General features: G+C 40.8%; 1 protein-coding gene and 1 pseudogene across 1 annotated transcript in view; one reads left to right on the top strand and one right to left on the bottom strand.

Moving 5' to 3' along the window:
* The window catches only part of BBS2 (Bardet-Biedl syndrome 2), a 32,598-nt gene extending 14,525 nt beyond the window's left edge, over window positions 1-18,073 (top strand). The window contains exons 6-17 of the mRNA XM_021705814.1: window positions 367-471; window positions 555-641; window positions 3,899-4,034; window positions 4,271-4,410; window positions 5,500-5,644; window positions 5,732-5,903; window positions 6,770-6,899; window positions 8,003-8,134; window positions 8,623-8,760; window positions 9,669-9,781; window positions 16,665-16,813; window positions 17,615-18,073. Coding sequence (XP_021561489.1) covers window positions 367-471; window positions 555-641; window positions 3,899-4,034; window positions 4,271-4,410; window positions 5,500-5,644; window positions 5,732-5,903; window positions 6,770-6,899; window positions 8,003-8,134; window positions 8,623-8,760; window positions 9,669-9,781; window positions 16,665-16,813; window positions 17,615-17,721 — 1,554 coding nt within the window. The 3' untranslated portion in view covers window positions 17,722-18,073. The remainder of the gene's footprint in view (window positions 1-366; window positions 472-554; window positions 642-3,898; window positions 4,035-4,270; window positions 4,411-5,499; window positions 5,645-5,731; window positions 5,904-6,769; window positions 6,900-8,002; window positions 8,135-8,622; window positions 8,761-9,668; window positions 9,782-16,664; window positions 16,814-17,614) is intronic.
* LOC110594275 lies at window positions 12,823-13,307 on the bottom strand (annotated as a pseudogene).
* Window positions 18,074-22,833: the final 4,760 nt, after the last annotated feature.

The raw sequence follows: 22,833 nt of genomic DNA, 5'->3' as shown, positions 1-22,833 counted from the left end.
AGGATATTAAAACATTTTTTGAGTTAGTGTTTATAACAGTGTCTGTTGTACATTTTCTGTATCTTACATACTCACTTTATTTCATCCTTAATCACTCAATTTTGTTTTTTTAAAAATAATTTGCTGAAACTTGCCACGTAAGTTTGATCTAAAACAGCAAACTTTGTGAGTTTATTTAATTCTGATTACCCAACTCTGAAATAGATGACATGGATCATAGAGAAGAGGAATACATTCCCCTCTAACAGATTTAAATCTAATTTTAACACACTTGGTAGCAAGGCATGCAATTTTATGAAGCCGTACTTCGCATCAAATTGAACCTTAATGGGAAGATGTTGTGTTTTTATGTGTTATTTCTTGCAGATAATCACCTCTCTTTGCCCCATGTATGGCAGTCGATTTGGTTATGCCCTTTCCAATGGCACAGTTGGAGTTTACGACAAAACAGCCCGATACTGGAGAATTAAAGTTAGTGTAATTCAGCCTCCAATATTCAGGGATTTTATACGTATTGAAAGACTTCTGGACTAATTACTGAAATTCTTTTTCAGTCCAAAAATCATGCCATGAGCATTCACGCTTTCGACCTTAATTCTGATGGAGTGTGTGAACTGATAACTGGTTGGTCCAATGGGAAGGTAAGTTGAAATACAGAGTCCAGGTATAATTCAGAGACTGTTTGTCTGAGATAGACAGGCTGCACAACTCAGAAGCAGTAACACGAGAATATAAACTTGTCTTCCTTGGCTGTGCTTTCAAAGTTAACTTCATAATCTTTGCACATTTTTTCTTCCTGCCATAGGATCAGTACTACAAGTGAATGAGTGTCCTTTTGGTCTTAAAAGCCTGATTTGGGAGAAAAATCTTTGGGAAGATCTTTCTAAATCTGTTCCTTGAAGAAATGAGAATCAGTTTAATCAGGTTGATCATAGGTGTAGGACCGTAAAAAAAGGAATTTTAATAAGCAAATAATGAACTGTTTGTATAGCTCTTCTCTAATAAATCTTTAAGACTGACTGAAAACTTAGAGTTAATGGGAAGAATCATGTTATCATATTGTTTTCCCAGCCATAAAATTCAAAATACAATCTTTTTGCTTTCTTTCCTTTTTTAAGTTCAAATCAGAATTTTCTGCAGACTTCTGGCAAGTCAGGATTGTCTTGTTAGAAACTAAGTAGCTGCCAGATCTCCATGGGTACCATTTGCCCTAGCTTTCTTGCGTGACAGTGCTGGATTGCCTGAAGGAAGTGCTAATTCCTGCCTTTTCTTCTTTGGTTTTTCTTTGCTTTTGGCCAGGACCTTGTAACCTTCCTCTGGTGTTGTGTGAAGAACAGGTTCTATAGAACTGTTGTGTTGGTTCCTGCTTCTTTACCTGGTTTTGTCTTTGGCGTGGGCATTAAAAATGATAAGGGAAGGGGCGCCTGGGTGGCTCAGATGGTTAAGCCTCTGCCTTTGGCTCAGGTCATGATCCTAGGGTCCTGGGATCGAGTCCCGCATTGGGCTCCCTGCTAGGCGGGGAGCCTGCTTCTCCCTCTGCCTCTGCCTCTCTCTCTCTCTCACTCTCATGAATAAATAAATAAAACATTTAAAAAAAAATGATAAGGGAAGACTGGGGTGCCAGGGTGGCTCAGTTGGTTGCATCTGACTCTTGATTTCAGCTCAGGTGATCATGTCAGGATCATGGGATCGAGCCCCCCATCCAGGTTTTGCACTCAGTGGGGCGTCTGCTTGAGATTGTCTCTCTCTCCCTCTCCCTCTGTCCCTCCCACTGCACATAGTTTCTCTCTTTCTCTTGCAAATAAATAAATCTTTTAAAAAAATAAAAAACAAAAAAATTATAAGGGAAGATTGTGTTCTTTGGTAAGAAACATGAAAATTGTAAAATGGACCGTATTCTGGGGGAATATAAATATAAATTATAAATATAAATTAAATTACTGTGATTGAGTCAAGAATTAAAAAACTAGACTTGAGAAGTTAATTAAAAGTTACCTTAAAAATAAAAAGTTACCTACCAAATGTGACTCCGGACCTAGATGTTTTTAGAGTTAAATGCTTTCAAAATTTTAAGGAATTTCTATTATATAATCTGTTCCAGAACATAAAAAAAGGTAAGAAAATTAACAGTTCATTATATGAGTAGAAAAACTGATATCTACACTTCACAGAAATAGCATACAAAAGGGAAATATACAGATCCAGCATGTGAATATAGGTGCAGAAATACCAAATGAATGTAAGCAACCGATTAACTTTACCTTTAGTAGGTCGTTTGTTGAATTGGAGGGCCATTCTCTGCTCCAGGGCAAAACCTCCATGTTGGATAAAGCAAAGAGCAGAATATCCAGAGAAATACGAATTTGTAGCCTTGCTTCATAGTAAATGAATTCTTATTTGTAAAGTATTGTATAAATGCAGAAGTAAGTTCAGTTCAGTCTGAGTTAGAGGGTTATTATTTTTTTTAAGTAATCTCTACACTCAACATGGGGCTCGAACTCGGGACCACGAGATCAAGAGTTGCATGCTCCACGGACAAGCCAGCCAGGGGCCCTGAGAGTTAATGTGCTAAGGGCTTTGGTAAATACAAACCATTAATTACTTCACAAACTTCAGCAATGGTAATTATCAGGCTTACATGTTGTTGTTGAGAGCATGGATACTTGAATGTGACATTCTCCAGACAAGGGGTAGGAGCTAGTAGTAGGCTATGACCTAAATGACTTTATTTTGGTTGTGGTTGTTACGAAGTTTTGCCCAGAAGGATGTTCATGAACAGACAAAAATGGTGAATGGCACTGGCCATTGAAATGATTGCTCTACCAGATTTTCTATAGCTACCCTTTTATTGATAACACTTGTTCTTGCTTGAAACAAAAGTCATCATTTTAAGTGGTTATCCTTCATTGTTGTTTTTCAGGTTCATTTGTTTCTGATCATTCATTATTTGCCTTTCTTGGGAAGGGGAAACTCAGTGAGGATGGGAGGGCTCGCTGGGGTATCTCAATAGTTTTTACATGGAAGAGAGACTCTTAAACAGGGTTATTATAAAAGGTTATATGATGGAAGGTTGAGCTAGCTTGGTGTTTGGTGTTTTTCAAACTTTAGATGTAAATATAATTTATATGCATATATGATAAAGGTAACGTTTTTATGTAGAACTCACATTTCCTGTATACATCTATGTGCCAGACTCTGTTCTAAGTGCTTTATTTATTTATTTTTTTAAGATTTTATTTACTTATTTGACACAGAGAGAAAGACAGCGAGAGAGGGAACACAAGCAGGGGGAGAGGGAGAGGGAGAAGCAGGGCTCCCACTAAGCAGGGAGCCCGATGCGGGGCTCAATCCCAGGACCCCTGGATCATGACCTGAGCCGAAGGCAGATGCTTAACAACTGAGCCACCCAGGCGCCCCTGTTCTAAGTGCTTTAATGTGTTAACTTCATTCTAATCCTGTGGGGTGTAGGTATAGTTATTTTCTTCAGGTTCTTGTTCTTGACCCTCAGATGAAGTGACCAAGCAGGGAGTGGATAAGAGGCTTTCCTAAGATCCCAAAGATAGTAAGTGGCAGAGCTGGAATCTGAACCCAGACATTTTGGACTTGCCCTATTTTCTGTATATGAACTGGCAACCCATTTCTCCAAATGACATTATGTAAAGGCCAGTAGTAAAACAGCTTTTATTTAAAAAGAAGAAAGTCTAGCTGGTTGTGGCCCCTTATGGTCCCCTTAGCCCCAGGTGTCATAGGTGTCTCCTGAGAAGCCATGGGGCTCCATGGAGCACTCTTGAAAACTGCTAGACTAGCTGACTTTTAGAGCTGATTCTGACTTTAAAATTTTGTTTTTTTTTTTTAATTACAGCATAAGCTATTTTTCAAGTTCTTATTTTATTTTTAGGTTGATGCTCGAAGTGACCGAACTGGGGAGGTTATCTTTAAAGACAACTTTTCTTCTGCAATTGCTGGTGTGCTGGAGGGAGATTACCTGATGGATGGCCACACACAGCTCATCTGCTGCGCAGTGGACGGTGAAAGTAAATTGGGATGGGAAAAATCCTTGAAAAATCAGATTTTCAATTTGATTCGGTCAGGAAATTTCACTATAAAGTGTTTGTATGGATATCCTCACATCCTAATAAAGTCACCTTGTTGGGGGGGATGAGAACTTAGGTTTTTGGTTTTTAAGAACAGACAGTTGATGATTTAAAAGTAGGGCTGGCTATGCCGGGGTATTCTTCCATGTGGTGAGGGTTTTTTTCCTTTTGCGCAGTCCGGGGCTACCTGCCAGGCACAGCGGAGATGAGAGGGAACCTCATGGACACCAGCGTAGAGCAGGACCTGATCCGAGAGCTGAGTCAGAAAAAACAGAATCTGTTGCTGGAACTCCGCAACTATGAGGAAAACGCCAAGGTAGGTCCTCATGGAAATGGAAATTTTCCTTAGGGGAAGTGGGAGTCTCGAGAAGTGGGAATGACAAATGTGAAGGAAGACTGAGTGTCAGCCCCTCCTGCCCACTGGCGGAAGCACGGATTGCTTTGGCCTTTTTGCCAGGGTCAGAGGGGAGAGGGCACGTATCCTTTAATCTGGAAATCCCACTTCCATGCAGCTGAACTATAGAAATATTTGCACACGTGTTCAAAGACATTTGCGGTAGCACTGTTTGTGGTAGTGAACAGTTGGAAGCAACTGAAAGGTTGATCAGTAGTAAGGAGTGTGCTGGAGGATATGAAGCAGCTCAGGAGAATGAGGCGTATGTAGTTGGACTGATATGGAAGGATATCTGTGGCCTTACTGAGTGAAAAAATGCAAGAACAATATGTATAGAGTATCTCTTACCTTTTTCAAAAACAACAAAAGTTGACAACCACAAAACCTCTGTGTGTGTGTGTGTGTGTGTGTGTGTGTGTGTGTGTGTGTGTGTAGGTAGCAAGCTGGCTGGAGGATGAGCTGGGAGGTGGGACTTTAATTTGTCATGGGAAATTGTATTTGAATTTATTATTAAGTGAATTAATTTTGCTAGTTTAAAAGAACAACCCCAGGGGTGCCTGGGTGGCTCAGTCGTTAAGCATCTGCCTTCGGCTCAGGTCATGATCCCAGGGTCCTGGGACCGAGCCCTGCGTCGGGCTCCCTGCTCAGTTGGAGGCCTGCTTCTCCCTCTCCCACTCCCCCTACTTGTGTTCCCTCTCTCGTTGTCTTTCTCTGTCAAATAAATAAATAAAATCTTTTAAAAAAAATAAAAAGAACAACCCCCAAACTATAAAAGGCATGGTGGGGTACGGTGAACCTGAACCACAGAAAGGGACAGGGAATTTTTCCCTTGGGAAGAGGCTGGGTAGAGAAAGGGAGTGATAATGAGGTGAGCCCTCTGAATTCTAAAGAATCAGATTAATATCAGATGGTTGGGAGTCAATCTTTTGAAGCCGAATAACCATATTATTTAAAATTGACATGAGTTCACTGCTTTGGTGACTGAGTTGGAAGTGGGGGCATGTTTCACAGGCTGAATTGAGCAGTCCACAGAGTGAGGCTGATGGACCTCGGGGTATCATCCCAGCCAATACCAAGCTGCACACCGCCCTCTCGGTCAATCTGGGGCATGAGACCCAGGCTGCTCATGCAGAATTGTGTATTTCCACCTCTAACGGTAAGAAATTATTTATAGCTGGTGTCCGTGGATACCTTTGCCATCTTGGAGTGGTTCTTGAACTGCTGTTTTCTTTCTTCTCTGTAGACACCATCATCCGAGCAGTATTGATTTTTGCCGAGGGAATTTTTCTAGGTGAAAGCCACGTGGTACACCCCAGCATTCACAACCTTTCCAGCTCCATCCGCATCCCAATTACACCTCCCAAAGATGTCCCTGTGGATCTGCACTTGAAAACCTTCGTGGGTTACAGAAGCAGGTGACTCTCTGCAATCACAGTTCATTTCTAGCCAGCACTTAGAGGAGGGCAAATAGGTACATTTTCTGTTGTGCCATGGATTTTGGGGGGGGGCCAGAGGAGCCATTTGATGGTTCTACCCACCCAGGCAAGATTTCCCATGACCTTTCCTTCCCTAATTTGAAATCTTTCAAAAATAAAAAAGGGCGGGGCGCCTGGGTGGTTCAGTCGGTTAAGCGACTGCCTTCGGCTCAGGTCATGATCCCGGGGTCCTGGGATCGAGTCCCGCGCCGGGCTCCCCGCTCTGCAGGGAGCCTGCTTCTCCCTCTCCCACTCCCCCTGCTTGTGTTCCCTCTGTCGCTGTGTCTCTCTGTCAAATAAATAATAAAAATAAAATCTTTAAAAAAAAAAATAAAAAAGGGCGGGCGCCTGGGTGGCTCAGTTGGTTAAGCGACTGCCTTCGGCTCAGGTCATGATCCTGGAGTCCTGGGATCGAGTCCCGCATCGGGCTCCCTGCTCAGCAGGGAGTCTGCTTCTCCCTCTTACCCTCCCCCCTCTCATGTGCTCTCTCTCTCTCATTCTCTCCCTCAAATAAATAAATAAAATCTTTAAAAAAAAAAAAATAAATAAATAAAATAAAAAAGGGCATTTTATACCCTTGGTGCATGTCTGTGTGTATGTATAAGACTCATGTTCTCGCTAATCCCAAACCCCATTACTGTAGTAGTACTTAACTCTCAAGGTTTTTGGGTTTTTCTCCTTCAGCGAAACCCGTAAATAACTCGATGACCCAGTAGTGACTTCATAGTTATTTTCTGGGCCTTGCATTTTGAAATAATATTCCATGCAACCCATTTCTCTTCTTGTGCTCCGTTGGTTGACCATAGCACCCAGTTTCATGTGTTTGAACTGACAAGACAGCTTCCCCGCTTCTCCATGTATGCGCTGACCAGCCCTGACCCTGCCAGAGAGCCACTCAGCTATGTCAACTTTGTCATTGCAGAACGGGCACAGAGGGTGAGTGTCAGGCTTTTCTCTCTCAATGTTTTTGCACTTTAGAACCCTTTGGATGTTCTTTCATAGGAGGGGGAGATGACATGAATGAGTTATTTGGTAGCAGTAATTATGACATGAAAGAGGTAGGTAGTTTGGCGCTGGCTTATAACCTGTGATGAAAACACTGCTAGAATACCTCCTCTCACTTTGAAAAAACACATACCTTATTTACTTGAGCAATCCTTAGTTACAGGTAAATTCTCACCAGCTTCGAATTCCTCTCTTTCTTTTGTCATGGTCTTGGTGTACTTGTCCTGACGCAGTGTTCTAGGAGGAACCTGCTTCAGAATGGAAAGAGAGTGGGAGTTGGAGCTGGGAACATTTTGGGTTCAGATGCTACCTTAACTAATTAAATTCTTTGTGATATTCTTAGTGCTGTCAGCTCTCACCAGTCTGGGCCTCAATGCCCTTATCTGTAAGGGAGGAGGGTTCCACCTCACAGGGGGCCCCTGCAGATTACAAACTTGGTGTGACAGTACCTTATACAGGGTAAGAGACTAATACTAGTGGCCTTTAACCTTGGCTGGACTTGAGAAATCTCAGGGAGGTTTGTAGTCACGTAGATTCTAATGTAGATTCTTACGTGGACCTTGTGCTTCTATCCGTGTAAGTACTGCTATTGTTACGAATATTAAAACTTACTTTTTACTTATTGTGTGGGTGTATCTCTGTGTCTCTCATGCGTTTGCATGCATACTTCATTTTAAAATTTGTTTAAAGGATGGAATGGAATAGTTTGTCCAGGATATAGCCACAGAAGAGCTACTGTATAAACAGACTTAGCATCATACCCGAAGCGTTCCTACATTCCATATAAGATTATGTCTACACTGAAAATGCTCTAAAGTCATGCATGCTGTGGGGCCAGACATTATGAATGTTACTTAAGATCATGTATGGGGTGGGAAAAAGGAGTGTGATTAGTGTGTTCTTGGTGGGAGGGGGTGTGAAGTATAATTCTTTTTTTTTTTTTTAATCAAGCAATAAATCTAGAAAGAAGGGTAATTCTTAAGAATGACTGTCCTTTAAAAATGGAAGTTCATTTCATCCTATTAATTTTTAAGGTTGTTATATGGCTCAACCAGAACTTCCTGTTACCAGAAGACACTAACATTCAAAATGCTCCATTTCAAGTGTGTTTCACTTCCTTACGGAATGGTGGCCAGCTGTATATAAAGATAAAGCTTAGTGGAGAGGTAACGTTTACTGTCACGTGCATAGATTTCTTATGGACTGTTGACCATTCAGTGCAAGGTAAGGTGGGTGGCACCAGTCTCAAGGTTGTAAAACCATGTGTTTCAATATAGTCTGTTATTGTTAATTGTTTTAGACACTGGGGTGTAATCTAGAATGGTGGTGTTCTGTCTTCCTCCATCCTTCCTTTCAGCCCTTCCTTGTCTAAGTTGGGAAGAGATGGGAATACAGAGGTGAACAAAAACATTTTCAATGCTTGAATGATTTTGTTGTTCAGTTTACAAGGCCAGACGATTGATCTTTTAGCCGGCTGCTAGAAGTGTGACTCACCTGGTTTGTAATTTCCTCCAGGGCTAACCCCTGTCTTATTTACCGCAACATTTAGGTTCAGTAAATATGTTGAATATGGGGAAATTCTGATACTGTTCCAGCTGGGTTTGTCTTTAGCATTGAGGATGCTAAGCTCGTCTCTTTTTTTTCCCCTGGATAGATCACTGTAAATACTGATGATATTGATTTGGCTGGTGATATCATCCAGTCGATGGCATCATTTTTTGCTGTTGAAGACCTTCAAGTAGAAGCAGATTTCCCTGTCTACTTTGAGGAATTACGAAAGGTGCTAGTTAAGGTGAGGTCACCCACTGGATGCATTTGTGAGAACGTGGTAGTGTCATAATATTTGAAATGTTTCTCTTAGGAGATGAATGATACCCCAAACGTGTGTATGTTATAATGACAGTCACGTTTTAAAGAATTTTTGAGAATTGTTAAACTTAAACTAGTTTTATTTTTTTTATTGTTATTTATTTATTTATTTTTTTAAAGATTATTTATTTATTTGACAGAGAGACAGTGAGAGGAGGAACACAAGCAGGGGGAGTGGGAGAGGGAGAAGCAGGCTCCCCGCAGAGCAGGGAGCCCGATGCGGGGCTCGATCCCAGGACCCTGGGATCATGACCTGAGCCGAAGGCAGATGCTTAACGACTGAGCCACCCAGGTGCCCCCTTCAACTAGTTGTAGAGGGCTCACTAGTTAGAGGATTTCTTTTATAAAAGTGAGCGGTTTAGCTCTAGACCACCCTGCTTTATTTGGTTTAGGGGAATACTTTTTAAAAATATGTCACGTTAACCTTTTCCTTTGCTAGCCCCTTTACTTATCTGTTGTAGTTACGTTGCTGTGTTGGTTCAGTGCTTTCCAACAACCCAGATTCAAAAGAAAAAAGAAAAGGATCGTGACTGGCCCTAAATCATAACTATATTCTTACCCCAGATCTCTAAAATATTATGTATGTTGCTAGGGCTCCCAGTGGTAAGACATGGAAAGATCCAGATGGAATGTCATCGTGCATGTTGGAGGCAGCGTAGACTAATTATTTCATTGATGAGGAAGTGAAACAGTGGGGGACAGTCGAGATGGTACAGGTAAATAGGGGAAAGAGAAGGGCCTCAGTGTATGGCAGAGAGTGTCTTCTCAATATGACTAGTTTTCAACAAGTCTGTGAGGTCTTTTTAATTCCTGAGTGTTCATGGTCTTCAGGTGGATGAATATCATTCAGTGCATCAGAAGCTCAGTGCTGAGATGGCTGATAATTCTAACCTGATCCGAAGTTTGCTGGTCCGAGCTGAAGATGCTCGTCTGATGAGGAACATGTGAGTATTTACCAGGCTAGGACAGGTGCAAGGTTAAAAATATCAGTAATATGGAATAGTAACTCTCAAATGCTACCGGTAGGAGTGTAAATTGGTACAGTGACTTTGGAGAATAAATTGGCGTTGTTAGTGAAGTTGGAAATGGGCATTCTCTATGACCCAGTAACTCTACTCCTGGTTTATAACCTAGAGAAACTTGTGTTGACATATAAACCAGGATATTTGTACAAGAATGTTCATAAGTATCCCAAAGTGGAAACAGACTAAACTGGCATCAACAGTATAATGGCTGAACTATGGTATAATTGCCCAGTGGGCTATGACATGCAATGAGAATGCATCTGTCTCGATGACATGTGACAACATGGACAAATCTTAGAGGCATAATGGAGATCGAAAGGAGTAAGACTCGAGAGAATGTGTACAAAATGCTTCCTTTTATATAGCTGGGAAACACAACACTAGAGTATATCATTTGGGAAGCATACCAAGATGAAGAATCTCTAAGGAAATGCAGGGAAGAGATTATCATCTAAGACAGTATTCTCTTAGGGCAGGAGGGACTGTGTTCTGAAAGAGCCTGTCGGGGAGCTTCAGGGATGTGGCAGTGTCCTGTTTCTGGGCCTGGTGTACAAACATTCGTTCTGTGAACTTTTCCGAATGTGTATTACATTTTACAGTAAAACCGTTAAAGATGTGCAGATGTAGCTTCTTGCAGAATTTATCTTGGCATTCAGAGTGACTGAGGTGGAGATAGTAAAATCAGTAACCAGTGATAGATGAAGTTTCTGTGCCTACATTACAGGCAAGAGTTTGCCCGGGGCAGCAGCTTGTCTTTTTCCTGAAAGGCCTGAGTTATTAGCATATATTAAAATGGTGTTGCTCAGAAGTAAGTGATTTTTGAAATAATCATATTGTTGAAAATTTCAAACACATACAAAAGCAGATTAAGTAATACAGTGATTTCCTATATACTTGCCACCTGGCTTCAGTAGTCATCACCTACTGGCCCCTCTGGTCTTTTTGCTGCGCTCACCTTCTTCCTCTCCCAGGCACTGGGCTAAATTTGGAAGCAAATTCTAGACATTATATCCTTTCAGCCACAAATATTCTAGATAGTGAGCCTTTAAAAAAAACAATAACCACATTATCACACTTAGGAAAAGAATTTTTTTTTTTTTTTTAAAGATTTATTTATTTGACAGCGAGAGAGGGAACACAAGTGGAGGGGGCGGGAGAGGGAGAAGCAGACTCCCTGTTGAGCAGGGATCCCCATGCGGGACTCGATCCCAGGACCCTGGGATCATGACCTGAGCCGAAGGCAGATGCTTAACCAACTGAGCTACCCAGGCGTCCCAAGGCATGAATACTTCTTAAGCGGTGCTTTGTACTTCCATGAGGGAGCGTATAATGCCTGGTTGTGTCTTTCTATTCTATTATCAGTCATTGATGACCATTGCCTAGATCTATTATTTCTTTTGGAGTTTGCAAAAACAGTGATATTCTGTTACTTTCTCTTCATTTTTTAGCTAAAATACTTCTATAAAGCATAACCCTTATGGATTAATGACCATTTGGTTCCCTGAGGTATTGTTTGTAAGGAAAGACAGATTATCAGCTTTAAAATAATGAGTAGGGGGTGCCTGGGTGGCCCAGTCGGTTGAACATCCAACTGTTGATCTGAGTTCAGGGGTTTTTTTTCTTTAAGATTTTATTTATTTATTTGAGAGAAAGAGAGGGAGAGAGAGACAGAGCGCATGCACGTGAGCGGGGGGGAGGGACAGAAGGAGAGGGAGAAGCAGGCTTCCCGCTGAGCAGGGAGCCCAACGTGGGGCTCGATCCCAGGACCCTGGGTTAGTGACCTTAGCTGAAGGCAGACACTTAACCGGCTGAGCCACCCAGGCGTCCCTGAACTCAGGTTTTGATCTCAGGGTTCAAGCCCCACGTTGGGCTCCGTGCTGGGCATGGAGCCTACTTAAATAAAGGAAATATGTATTAATAATAATAAAATAATGAGTTGGTTCTCTAGCATCCTCCATGTTGACCAGTGAGATTTTTAATTCCTTATAAACTCATATTTTAACATATTTAATGTACTTCAATCCATTTTTGTTATTCTGTATGATGGCTAAATTGTGCTGACTTTGGCCAGTGGAAACCTTTTCAGGTTGGCTACAGCTACCTTTGGACATAGCCAATATTTCTGTTAGGTCCTTGTTTTCTTGTACAGGATGTTTTAGGCTTATCTGGTACATCCGTTCTGAATCAGGAATCAGCCATTTCTCTAAGGAGCCTTGGTTCTTTTTAGTGGGAAATGGTACTTAGAGATGATAGTTTGCACATTAGAGGTGCTCATTACCACTAGGTTGGTTACTGTTTCTAGGACTTTTCAATGGATAGAGCCAGGAAATGTATGTATATTTTTAATGAGAGACGTATTGTGAGTTCATACTATTTCCATTTCAAATTTATGAATGTAGGCTCTTAGCTTTGATTTTAAAGCTGAATCTCTTCTTTCTTACATTGGAACTCATGGCTCTAACCAGTATCCACATGAGTACTTGCTAGAATAATACCAATATTACCATCAACAGTATGACTGCTGAAAACAGTAAAAACTTTTTTTCTAGTTTTTTTGTGTCTTTAGAGTATATTCCAGTGGGGATTTTTCGTCAAATTATTGTATTTGAAATAATTCCCCTCTTTTAGTTTTGCCACAAATTTGATATATACTTAGCTTCAATTGGTTCATTTTGCCTTTGGTCTTGTGGGAACTGACATTTTTTCCTTTTTGATTTAATTTTATTACAAATGTATTAAAACCCTTATGTGGTTCCAAAGTCAGTGCTATAAAACAATGTACAGAAAAGTCTAACTTCTAATTCCTGTTACCTTCATCCTGTTCCCTCCCTCTCACTATACATAACCAATCAAAATTTGCACACACACACACACACATATACACATTCACGTCTCCTCCCTCGCTAGGTAAATCATCGCACGTTACTCTTCTCTGCCTCGCTTTTTTTTTTTTTTTTAACATTATTAGTTTATTGATCCTCTCATGAAAAATCTGCACAACCAGATAAAGCCACTGCAGCATCTTTACTCCTTCTGTTGTCCAATCTCCAGCTCACTTTTTGCCAGCACCAACATTGGCTTTTGCAGTCCCCCTGACTTTCTTCATTCTGTTCTTGCGTTCCTTTCGCTGTTTTCTTCATGTCTTTTTCTTCTCATACAGGCCATGTCTTGCAAGTCTGTGTTTGGGTTCATTTTTCTTTGCATAATCCAAGGAATCATATATCATGCCAAAGCCGGTTGTCTTGCCACCACCAAAATAGGTTCTGAATCCAAACACAAATATGACATCTGGTGTGGTCTTGTACATTTTGGCTAGTTTTTCCCGAATTTCTGTCTTAGGTACTGTTGCCTTTCTGGGGTGAAGAACATCAATGACCATCTGTTTCCGCTGAAGTAGTCGGTTAGTCATGAACTTCCTGGTCCGGATAGTTACTGTGTCGTTCATGATGATCCCGCCTGGCTTTTTTACACTTAAAAATATTGCAATCACTTCACAGTCATGTACAGAGATACTTTTTGTTGTTTTTACAGCTGTATAGCACCCATTCTCTAGATGCTTATTCAGCCAGTTCCCTCCATTTGGATTGCTCTTTTGCTCTTATAGATAATGCTGCAGCCCATAGCTTTGTTACATAATTTTTTTCATCTTTTTGCTGAGGTATCTTTGGGAAAAAGTCCTGAAATGGAATTGCCAGAGTAAATGGTAACTTGCATACAGAATTTTGCGAGATATTGCCAAATTCTCCTCCATAGGTGTGGTATCATTTTGCATTCTCATCAGTGATATCTGAGAGTGCGTTTCTCTTCAGCCTTGCCAATGGAGTATGTTGGCACACTCTCAGATATTTACCAACTCAGTGGGTAGGAAGTGGTCTCACTGTGGTTTTCATTTTGTTTTATTGTGAGCAGTGTTGAGCATCTTTTCATTGTTTTAAGGGCCATTTGTATTTCTTTTTGTGTGTGAACTATTTAATTATTTTGAGTGTTTATATATTGGTAGATTAACTGTTTGTGATATGAGATGCATAGTTTTTTGTTATTTGTATCTGTCCTTTGATTTTTTTAAAATTTATTTTTGCTTTTGCCATGTAGCAGCTTTTTAAAGTTTTCACGTAGTCAAATTGATCATTAATTAAACTTCTACCCCAAGGTTATAGAATAATTCACCTATTTCTTTTTCTTTTAGTATTTGTATGTTTTCCTCTTCTACATTTAAGTCTTTGTTCCAGTTGGAGTTTATCCCAGTGTTTGGCATAACAGTGGTAAAATCAGTTTTCTCTTTTTCTGTGCTGTTTTAATACTATTACTTTAAAGGCAGTTTTTTCTCACTGATTTGAGATGCTTGCCTTCATCATGTATCATATTTCCATATGCACTTGGGTCTATTTCTGGATTCCCTATCCTGTTCTATTGGTCTTGTCTCTTCATTTGACACTACTATTTTTTTCTTTATAGGTGCTTTGTATGTTTTCTGGTATGGCTAGGTGCCCCTCCTCCCAGCCCCTGTTGTTTCCCTTTTTATCGTCTTCTTGCCTACTGCGCTTGTCTTTTCCAGTGAACTTTATCATTTTTTTTTAGCTCCAGAAAAAAAAAAATACGTGTTTTTCTTGGGATCATGTTAAACTTATGAACTTGATCTGACATTGTTACAAGGATGTTCCGCCTTCTCAGAACATGGTATGTCTTTACATGTGTTCCAGTCATGTTTTAGGTCCTTCACGTAGGTATTAGCTATTTCTTGTTAAGTTTATGCCCAACTGTTTTATTTTTGCAGTTGTAAATAGGATCTTTCTTCCACATTACATCTTCTGGTTTTTTTGTTTGAATATATGAGCACTGCTAAGTTTTGTATATTGATTTTATAATCTACTACTTTACTAAATTATGTTAGAGTTTAATTTTTCCAGATGTGAATTTGTATCCTTTGTAAATTGAGACTGTTTTGCCTCTTACTTTGCAATTCATTTTCTTCTGTTGTTGTCTTTGAGGTATATGAGGTTTTTGCTTTTTTTGGCCAACTTTATCTCCAGGGCACCTTTTCTACTCTCTCTTTTTTTTTTTCTTTTTCAGTCAGAGAGCTGTTGTTTAGGCATTTGATTGCTAAACTGGAGGAAAGTGACCACCAACCTCTAAATCCCTTTTTTTCCTGAATTATTTATATTTCATTTAGAGATTCATATGTATATTTTTATTTTTTAAAGCCAACTTAGTTGATATATAACTTATTATACACAAGCAGAAAATTCACCCTTTTAAGGTTTACAGTTCGTAAATTTTAGAAACATACAAAACCATGTTGCTACTGCCACAGTTAAGATGCAGACTATTTCCATCACCCTTGTGCCTCTCTGCATCTGTACCCCCAAACCCCTCACCTCCGGTCCTTGGCACCCACTGATCCAATTTCTCTCCCTGCAGTTTTGCCTTTTCCAAAATGTCATACACATGGAATCGTATAGTATATGCCTTTTGAGCCTGGCTTCTTCCACTTACCCTCATGCCTTTGAGATTCATCCATGTTGTTGCCTGTGTCAGTAATTTGTTACTTTTTATTGCTGGCTACAGTACTGTTCCACCGAACGGACATACCATACTTTCTTTATCCACTCACTGATTGAATTGGGTTGTTTCCAAACTCCCGTGATTGTGAACAAAGCTGCTATAGACATTTGCGTACAGTTTTTTTTGCAGACACGTTTTCACTTATTTTGGGTAAATACTTGTAAGGGGATTTGTGGGTTTCATAGTAAGTGCATATTTAACTTGAAAGAAACTGTGCAGTCATTTTACAAAGTAGCTGTACCATTCTGCATTCCCATCCGTGGGGCCGGAGCATTCCAGTTGCTCTACATCCTTGCCAGCATTTGTCTTTATCAGTTTATTTTATTTTAGTCATTTTCATCGTTGTGTAATAATGTCTCAGTGTGGTTTTAAATTTAAGGCTTGTTTCTTAAAACCTTGATAAAATCAGAAGCTGAATTTATTAGTTGTCTAAAAATACTAAGAATAAGGTCACTTTTGAATGGATAAAGAAGATGTGGTCCATATATACAATGGAATATTACTCAGCCATCAGAAAGGATGAATACCCAATTTTTACATCAACATGGATGGGACTGGAGGAGATTATGCTAAGTGAAATAAGTCAAGCAGAGAAAGTCAATTATCATATGGTTTCACTTGTTTGTGGAACATAAGGAATAGCATGGAGGACATTGGGAGAAGGAAGGGAAAAATGAAGGGGGGAAATCGGAGGGAGAGATGAACCATGAGAGACTACGGACTCTGGGAAACAAACAGGGTTTTAGAGGGGAGGGGGGAGGGGGGATTGGTTAGCCCGGTGATGGGTATTAAGGAGGGCACGTACTGCATGGAGCACTGGGTGTTATACGAAAACAATGGATCGTGGATCACCACATCAAAAGCCAATGATGTATTGTATGGTGACTAACATAACATAATAAAATTAAAAAAAAAAGAATAAGGTCACTTTTGCCCAATGAATATTAATCAGAAACTGTGAAGCTAGCTTCTTGCCTTGCCTGCCTTTCCTTACTCCCCAGCACAGTGGGCACTTAATAATTCTCGGTTCCATGGACCAATTAACCAAGAAAGGCCACTTGTCTTCCATTTATCTGGAAGAAATGGGATATTTTGATAGGAACTTCTCAATGTTTCAAAGCAAACATTTCAAAGTTAAAAATTTGGTGTTGTCTTTCTGTAAGAAATTTGCAGGTGTTTTCATCTCAGCCTGCCATATTGAGGTACAATGATGGTAATACACTTCTGTTGAATTACACAGGAAAACCATGAAGAACCGCTACATGGAACTGTATGACCTCAATAAAGACTTGCTAAATGGATACAAAATTCGCTGTAACAACCACACGGAGCTCCTGGGGAACCTCAAAGCAGTAAATCAGGCCATTCAAAGAGCTGGTCGTCTGCGGGGTAAGTCTCTTTTTGTAGCATTATAAGTAGTCTGTGATTTGGGGGTGAGAACACTTAAGAGCTAGTGGTAGCTTCTAGAATTCATACTGGGGCTGACAGCAGCATACCTTTGATACCCAGCTTGGTCGCAGTTTGGCTTTAGTCAATCTGCAGACTTCAGAGGGAAAGAAAACTTTCAGCCCTTTTTCTTAGATCTTGCTGCACCTTCCAAGGAAAACCTAATGACATATACCCAAGGGGAAAGCCTTAAATATACCCATTTTTTCAAAAGGGAGACTAAAAATTAATGAGCTAAGTGTCCAACTTAAAATATAGAAAAAGAGCAATAGAATAAATCAAAGGAAGCAGAAATACCGCCAGAGATTTATACCTGAAATCTGTTGTTTGGGTCAATGCTTTGACCTCCTTTTAGAAAAATAATCTTTGCTTGGGCACCTGGCTCAGTACGAAGACCATGCAACTCTTGATCTCGGGGTCATGAGTTTGAGCCCCATGTTGGGTATAGAGATTACTTAAAATCTTTAGGGAAAAAAAATAATCTTTGTTAGGTGGATCTGTGCTTTGATCCTCTTCTATAAAACTGACTTCATTTCTAGGTTTGAGATGGTCCCTAGGTTTGGTTTGTGATAAATTTCCTCACAGAGTTACCTTTTTTGGAGAGTGGTAAGATAAATTAAATTTGCCCACCATACATCTTTTCTCTACTCTAGTTTTATGCTGTTTTAAAGCTGGCCTCTGATTTATAATTTTACTTTTAATCATCTTTCGGATTGTACTGATTTGATGTTTCATCCCACACAGTTGGAAAACCAAAGAACCAGGTGATCACTGCTTGTCGGGATGCGATTCGAAGCAACAACATCAACACGCTGTTCAGAATCATGCGGGTGGGAACAGCTGCTTCTTAGGAAAGGAAAAAATAGGTAATGAAATCCCTAAAAAGCGTTCTTCCCTAAAAATCGAGGCTAGTTTGCTTGAACCACATCCTGGTGAAGCCAGGTGCTAAGAATGGCGGTAGCCTTGGTGAATGGTACAAATGCAGACAACCATCGTATCCCTTTCTGTGTTTAGAATCAGTTGCCCTGTTACCGAGTAATACCAGGTTTCTGTAGAGGAGGGGAATACTTTTAAAATGTTAGGGCTTCAAAGTCCAGGTTTTTTTTGTATGTATGTAAAATTGGTATAATAGATGTATAGATACATCTTCTTCCTTGAAATTGTAATTGAATTTGTAATTAAAAAGTTTTTCATTAAAACTTAGGAATTGCACTTTGTGTTAACTGTAGTCACCACCGTCTTAGAATTGCAGAAACCATTTGCATGCTGTGGAGGAAAACACAAGCATGGGTACTGGATTTGTGTGCCCTTTATCACTGACGTGGGTATAAGCAACACGTCTGCACTTAAGGGAGAGTCAGTTAAAGGTGATCTGTTAGTTGGGGGTAATGTTAGCTACTGAAACTAATAGACCTCAAAGTTCATAATGACCCATTTATTTCTCATTTATGTCAGGATGTCTCTATAGTTATTCAGGAACCCCACTTCCTGTGATCATGCAGCCATGTCATCCTCTAGGGCAGCCTTTCTTGGAGTTCTCTAGAGAAAGGAGTTTCAGGAAATGGATTCGGGTGACTATTTTCACGTTCACTGCATACGATGAAGGCCTGATGGCGCCAGGAACCCGATGTAAGAAGGCCTTGCCGTGATTTAAGTCCAAGTCAGTAGAACAGGGAAAGCTTTTCTCAAAAGCTCTCCCAGGCGCCCCAGAGTCTTTTTCTGTTTTAATAACTACAATGTAACCTATACGTTTTGAGATTAAAATCTCTAGTTGGTGCTGGTTTTAAATTGTATGGCACTATTCGGGGCACGTGGGTGGCTCAGTCGTTAAGTGTCTGCCTTTGGCTCAGGTCATATCCTAACAGAATAATCTCATCAAAGGTCATTCAGTTATTCTTCAGCCAAAAAGCTTCCTTCTTAGACCTAAAAATACTCATAGCAAGTCTCAAAGGGGTTGACCTGCAGTAGAATGTATCTTCAAATAGTCCTGATTTATAGGTTACAAATAGATGATTTTCACATTTAATTTGATCCTTTTGGTATTTATCACTGAGCTCAGAGAAGCAGAATGTTTTCTACAGGGCCTCACAGCTTGGTGAGTCTTTTTTTTTTTTTTTTAAAGATTTTATTTATTTATTTGAGAGAGAGAGAATGAGAGACAGAGAGCACGAGAAGGGGGAGGGTCAGAGGGAGAAGCAGACTCCCCGCCGAGCAGGGAGCCCGATGCGGGACTCGATCCCGGGACTCCAGGATCATGACCTGAGCCGAAGGCAGTCGCTTAACCAACTGAGCCACCCAGGCGCCCAGCTTGGTGAGTCTTGGTGTGGGTTTGAAACCAAGTAGCCATGGCCCTTCCTGCTATTCCAACTCTTCCCAGTCATGTAAAGACTGGATGAGATGAAAATGTTCATAAAACCTTCTACCATCTCTTTTCCCCTTATAAGTCACCATGTTCAGCTTAAGGAGGAGAAAAACTATTTGGTTATCCATTGCCTCTCTGTTTTGTTACCATATTTTTCTATCCTGATAGAATCTGAGGCCTTCTAAGAAGTCATAGCTTAAACTCTATTTTATTGCTGCGTTTTGTTGAAGCTTTAAGTGAACACTGAGCCTTCATTGAAAAGCTGATCTTGAGGATCCTGGGATCTGGGAGAAAGCTTTGAAGTCATTTTTCGAGCATCCTTTTAAAAAAGTCTCCTGTCCCCTGCCAAATTCAGGTACTCAGTATTTTTGAAAGAGTATGGTTTTTATTATTTCTCACATGTCTTCCTATCCACATACATCAAGGCTTGGCTCAAATGCTCTCTCCTTAGGAGATCCCTCCCGTAGCTGTTCCTTAACCCTTATTACATTCTGTGTTTAGATCGATGTTAATCCTCTACTGAGAACAGGGGCTGCACCTCAATCAGCTTTCTCCTCCCAGCGGTGCTGAGCCAGTGCTCCGAGCACAGAGAAGCACCTGCTGCTCTCCATGGAATTGCCTGTCCTCAGCCAGTCCCTCAGGAGCTTCCAACATCACAGAACTAGGGACTTCACAACAATTATGCAACCCTAGAAGTGCTTTACAAGAATGAGTTCCAACATTATTTATGTTTCAAAGTTTATAATTAGCAGTTACAAATCTGCCAGTGCAGAGGCCTGTGATCACAGAACTAAATTATCTCTGCTTTCACTTTGAAACTGAAGTACAGTAAGGAACCCGTTTGCAGCTTGGTGTTTTGCATTTTGCCTCTTTCCCATCTGGCCCCTGCCCACACTAGATGCTGAAGCTCCTGACTCATCTTTTTATTTGTATGGTACAGAAATCTGTTTTTCCTAAAATGATGTCACATGGACGATTCCCAAGTAGTTTTCAGAACTGTCTACATGGGCTGATTTTGCATCAGTCAGAGAAAGAAATCGTTGTGTTTTTGCAGGAACATTCAGTTCATTAGGGCTGGAAAGCTGGTGTCACAAGGACCCTTCTAACGGGCTTTGCATTTTCTCCCTCAGTGTCAGTGGCATATAAGGAAGTACATACTGGTACCGAAGACGTACGACAGCCAAAGCTTCTGGCTGAAGAAATACTGGTCTAGGAGAGGTAGCCCAAGCAGTGATTTTTTTTTTCCTTCAGTATTCTGCGGAAAGAAACCACCGCATTCAGTGGAGTGTGGGAGCCAGTCAATGAGCAGTAGAAAAGCCAGGTTCAAAACCAGCTTCAAAACCAGCCTCTTTCCCTTCTAGGCTTCATTTTCCACATCTTTAAAATGGGGGACAGAAGTTAGATTATTAATAGAGTTCTTCCTTAAACATTTTATTTTTCCTCCTCTTAATAGAAATGCTAATATGCTCTCAAAATAACTTTATGAAAACATTCTTAATTTCCATCATTATGAACATATAAAGGGGATTTGTTCTCTGGGGGGCGACCTTACGCAGCTGTAGGAAGTGGTGAAGCAGTCTCTGGAAGGCACATTCTCTGTCTCAGTACATTACAAAGTCCCACAGTGGCTGTCACAGGATGGTGGGATTCCAGATGGATGACCTTTCCTTCATATTTTTCCATGTTCTACTTCTTCACAATGAACATGTATTATTTATATAATCTGAAAAAATATAAAGCTGCTTTCCGGGGGGGGAAAAAATCTTCCTTTACTAAAAGGAATGATAAGGATTGGAGGTTCACTGTTAAGAATTAAGAGAGAAGATGCCATATATTATATAGGTGAACACCATAGCTCTTACTTGAAACAAGTATTTCAAAGATGCCCATGTTTTAATTTCTCTTTTGCCACTAAACAGTTGTTGACACTGGCTGAAGCCCTAAAGATCGAGAGGAAGAATGAAGTACTAGGAAAAACAGCTTCTCAGTCACTGATGTCTTCAGTGCAGGAAAGGGACCTGCGAGCTACACGGTCCTCTAAGAGGACCTGCTGTAGATGATGTAACGGACAGAAGCATCAGAGTCTGGCTTTCAGGGACTTGCTCTCCCTTCAGGCACCGAAATCCTTTCCCATAGTGTATAGAAGATTCTGCCGTGTTGACAGACCGTAAACACATTGAGATTAAGGAGAAACTAATAAGCACATTTTAACGCTTGTGTAGTTTGCTAAGGTTTAGACGGAGCGCTCCAGAACAGGACAAGCTGGGTGGCATCGTACGTGTCACCTAGAGCCACGAGTTTCTATTTTCCCAGCTTGGCATATGTGATGGTTTCACCTGCCTGGCACTTTCTCCTGGGCCCTCCACTTCCAGTTAATGCCACTGACGGGTTCATTAGAACCTTACCCCTCTCTCTCCCAATCATGAAAACACACCAGAAAGCAAGTGAGTGAAAGTCATATTGTAGGGATGACCTTCATTCAGTCTGTAGCAACTGAAAAGAAAAGGCAAGCTTTGAAATGTAAGCCAGTGGTTATAAAGTAGTTGTAATCCGTGAGTGTTATTATACCATGGTGAAAAAACTGTGGTCTCCAAAATAGTATGCATGTACACTGGCCCAGTACCGTGTGGGCGTGGGAAGACACCATTAGAACACTAGTTCTAGGTGCTTCTTTCTCATCTCAGCTGGGAAAAAGATGTGTTTTGTAACAATACTGAATATTGGGGCACCTGGGTGGCTCAGTCGTTAAGCGTCTGCCTTCGGCTCAGGTCATGATCCCGGGGTCCTGGGATCAAGCCCCGCATCGGGCTCCCTGCTCCGCGGGAAGCCTGCTTCTCCCTCTCCCACTCCCCCTGCTTGTGTTCCCTCTCTCGCTGTGTCTCTCTCTGTCAAATAAATAAAATCTTTAAAAAAAAAAAAATACTGAATATTAGTGCATGTGAAAAATTTCTAGACAGATATCCATATAACGGATATAAATGCTAAAACATTTTTTACTGACTGGGGTGCGAAATTAAACAAATTTTAAAACCATCAACCTAAAAGAAAGTGAACTTCATTCTCTCATTTAAGGTCAACTTTAGAATAGAGTCAATACTCAAAGTGTTACGAGATTAACGAAGATAAAAGCCCAATGCTTTTGCTCTTGATTAATAAAACGCCCAATAAAAGCTATGGTAACAGCTAGTAATACGTGTAAAAAAGAGAGGAAACAAGAAGACAAGAATGGAATGAGAATAGTGTTTTTCAGCTAAAGATGCAGTGACCCCGATGCCCACTTGGCACACCCACATGGACACCTGGTGCTTCTCATGTAACCCCCACGATGGTCCAGGGGAAAAGAATGTAACAGAGTGCACAGCCTCTTGGCATTTTGATGGGGCCTTTAGCCTTTGTCCTTTTAAAGAAAAAAAGGCAACAAATTTTATAGTCGATCCTAGAGTGTTTAGGAAAAGGAAAGACGCATGAGGCCAGAATCCCAACTCCAGGATGGAAAGGCAGCAGCCCCGGGAGCCACTACACAGGGCACAAGCAGCCCTCTCCTCTACCATCCAGAAGTCTCCCGAGGCGGGGGCCGTGTGCTTCGGGCCAGGCCCGCGTT

This window comes from Neomonachus schauinslandi, chromosome 16, assembly GCF_002201575.2.
Source record: "Neomonachus schauinslandi chromosome 16, ASM220157v2, whole genome shotgun sequence".
NCBI classification, from domain to species: domain Eukaryota; kingdom Metazoa; phylum Chordata; class Mammalia; order Carnivora; family Phocidae; genus Neomonachus; species Neomonachus schauinslandi.
Note: the sequence above shows the minus strand (reverse complement) of the source record. Positions and strands in the feature narration are given on the sequence as shown.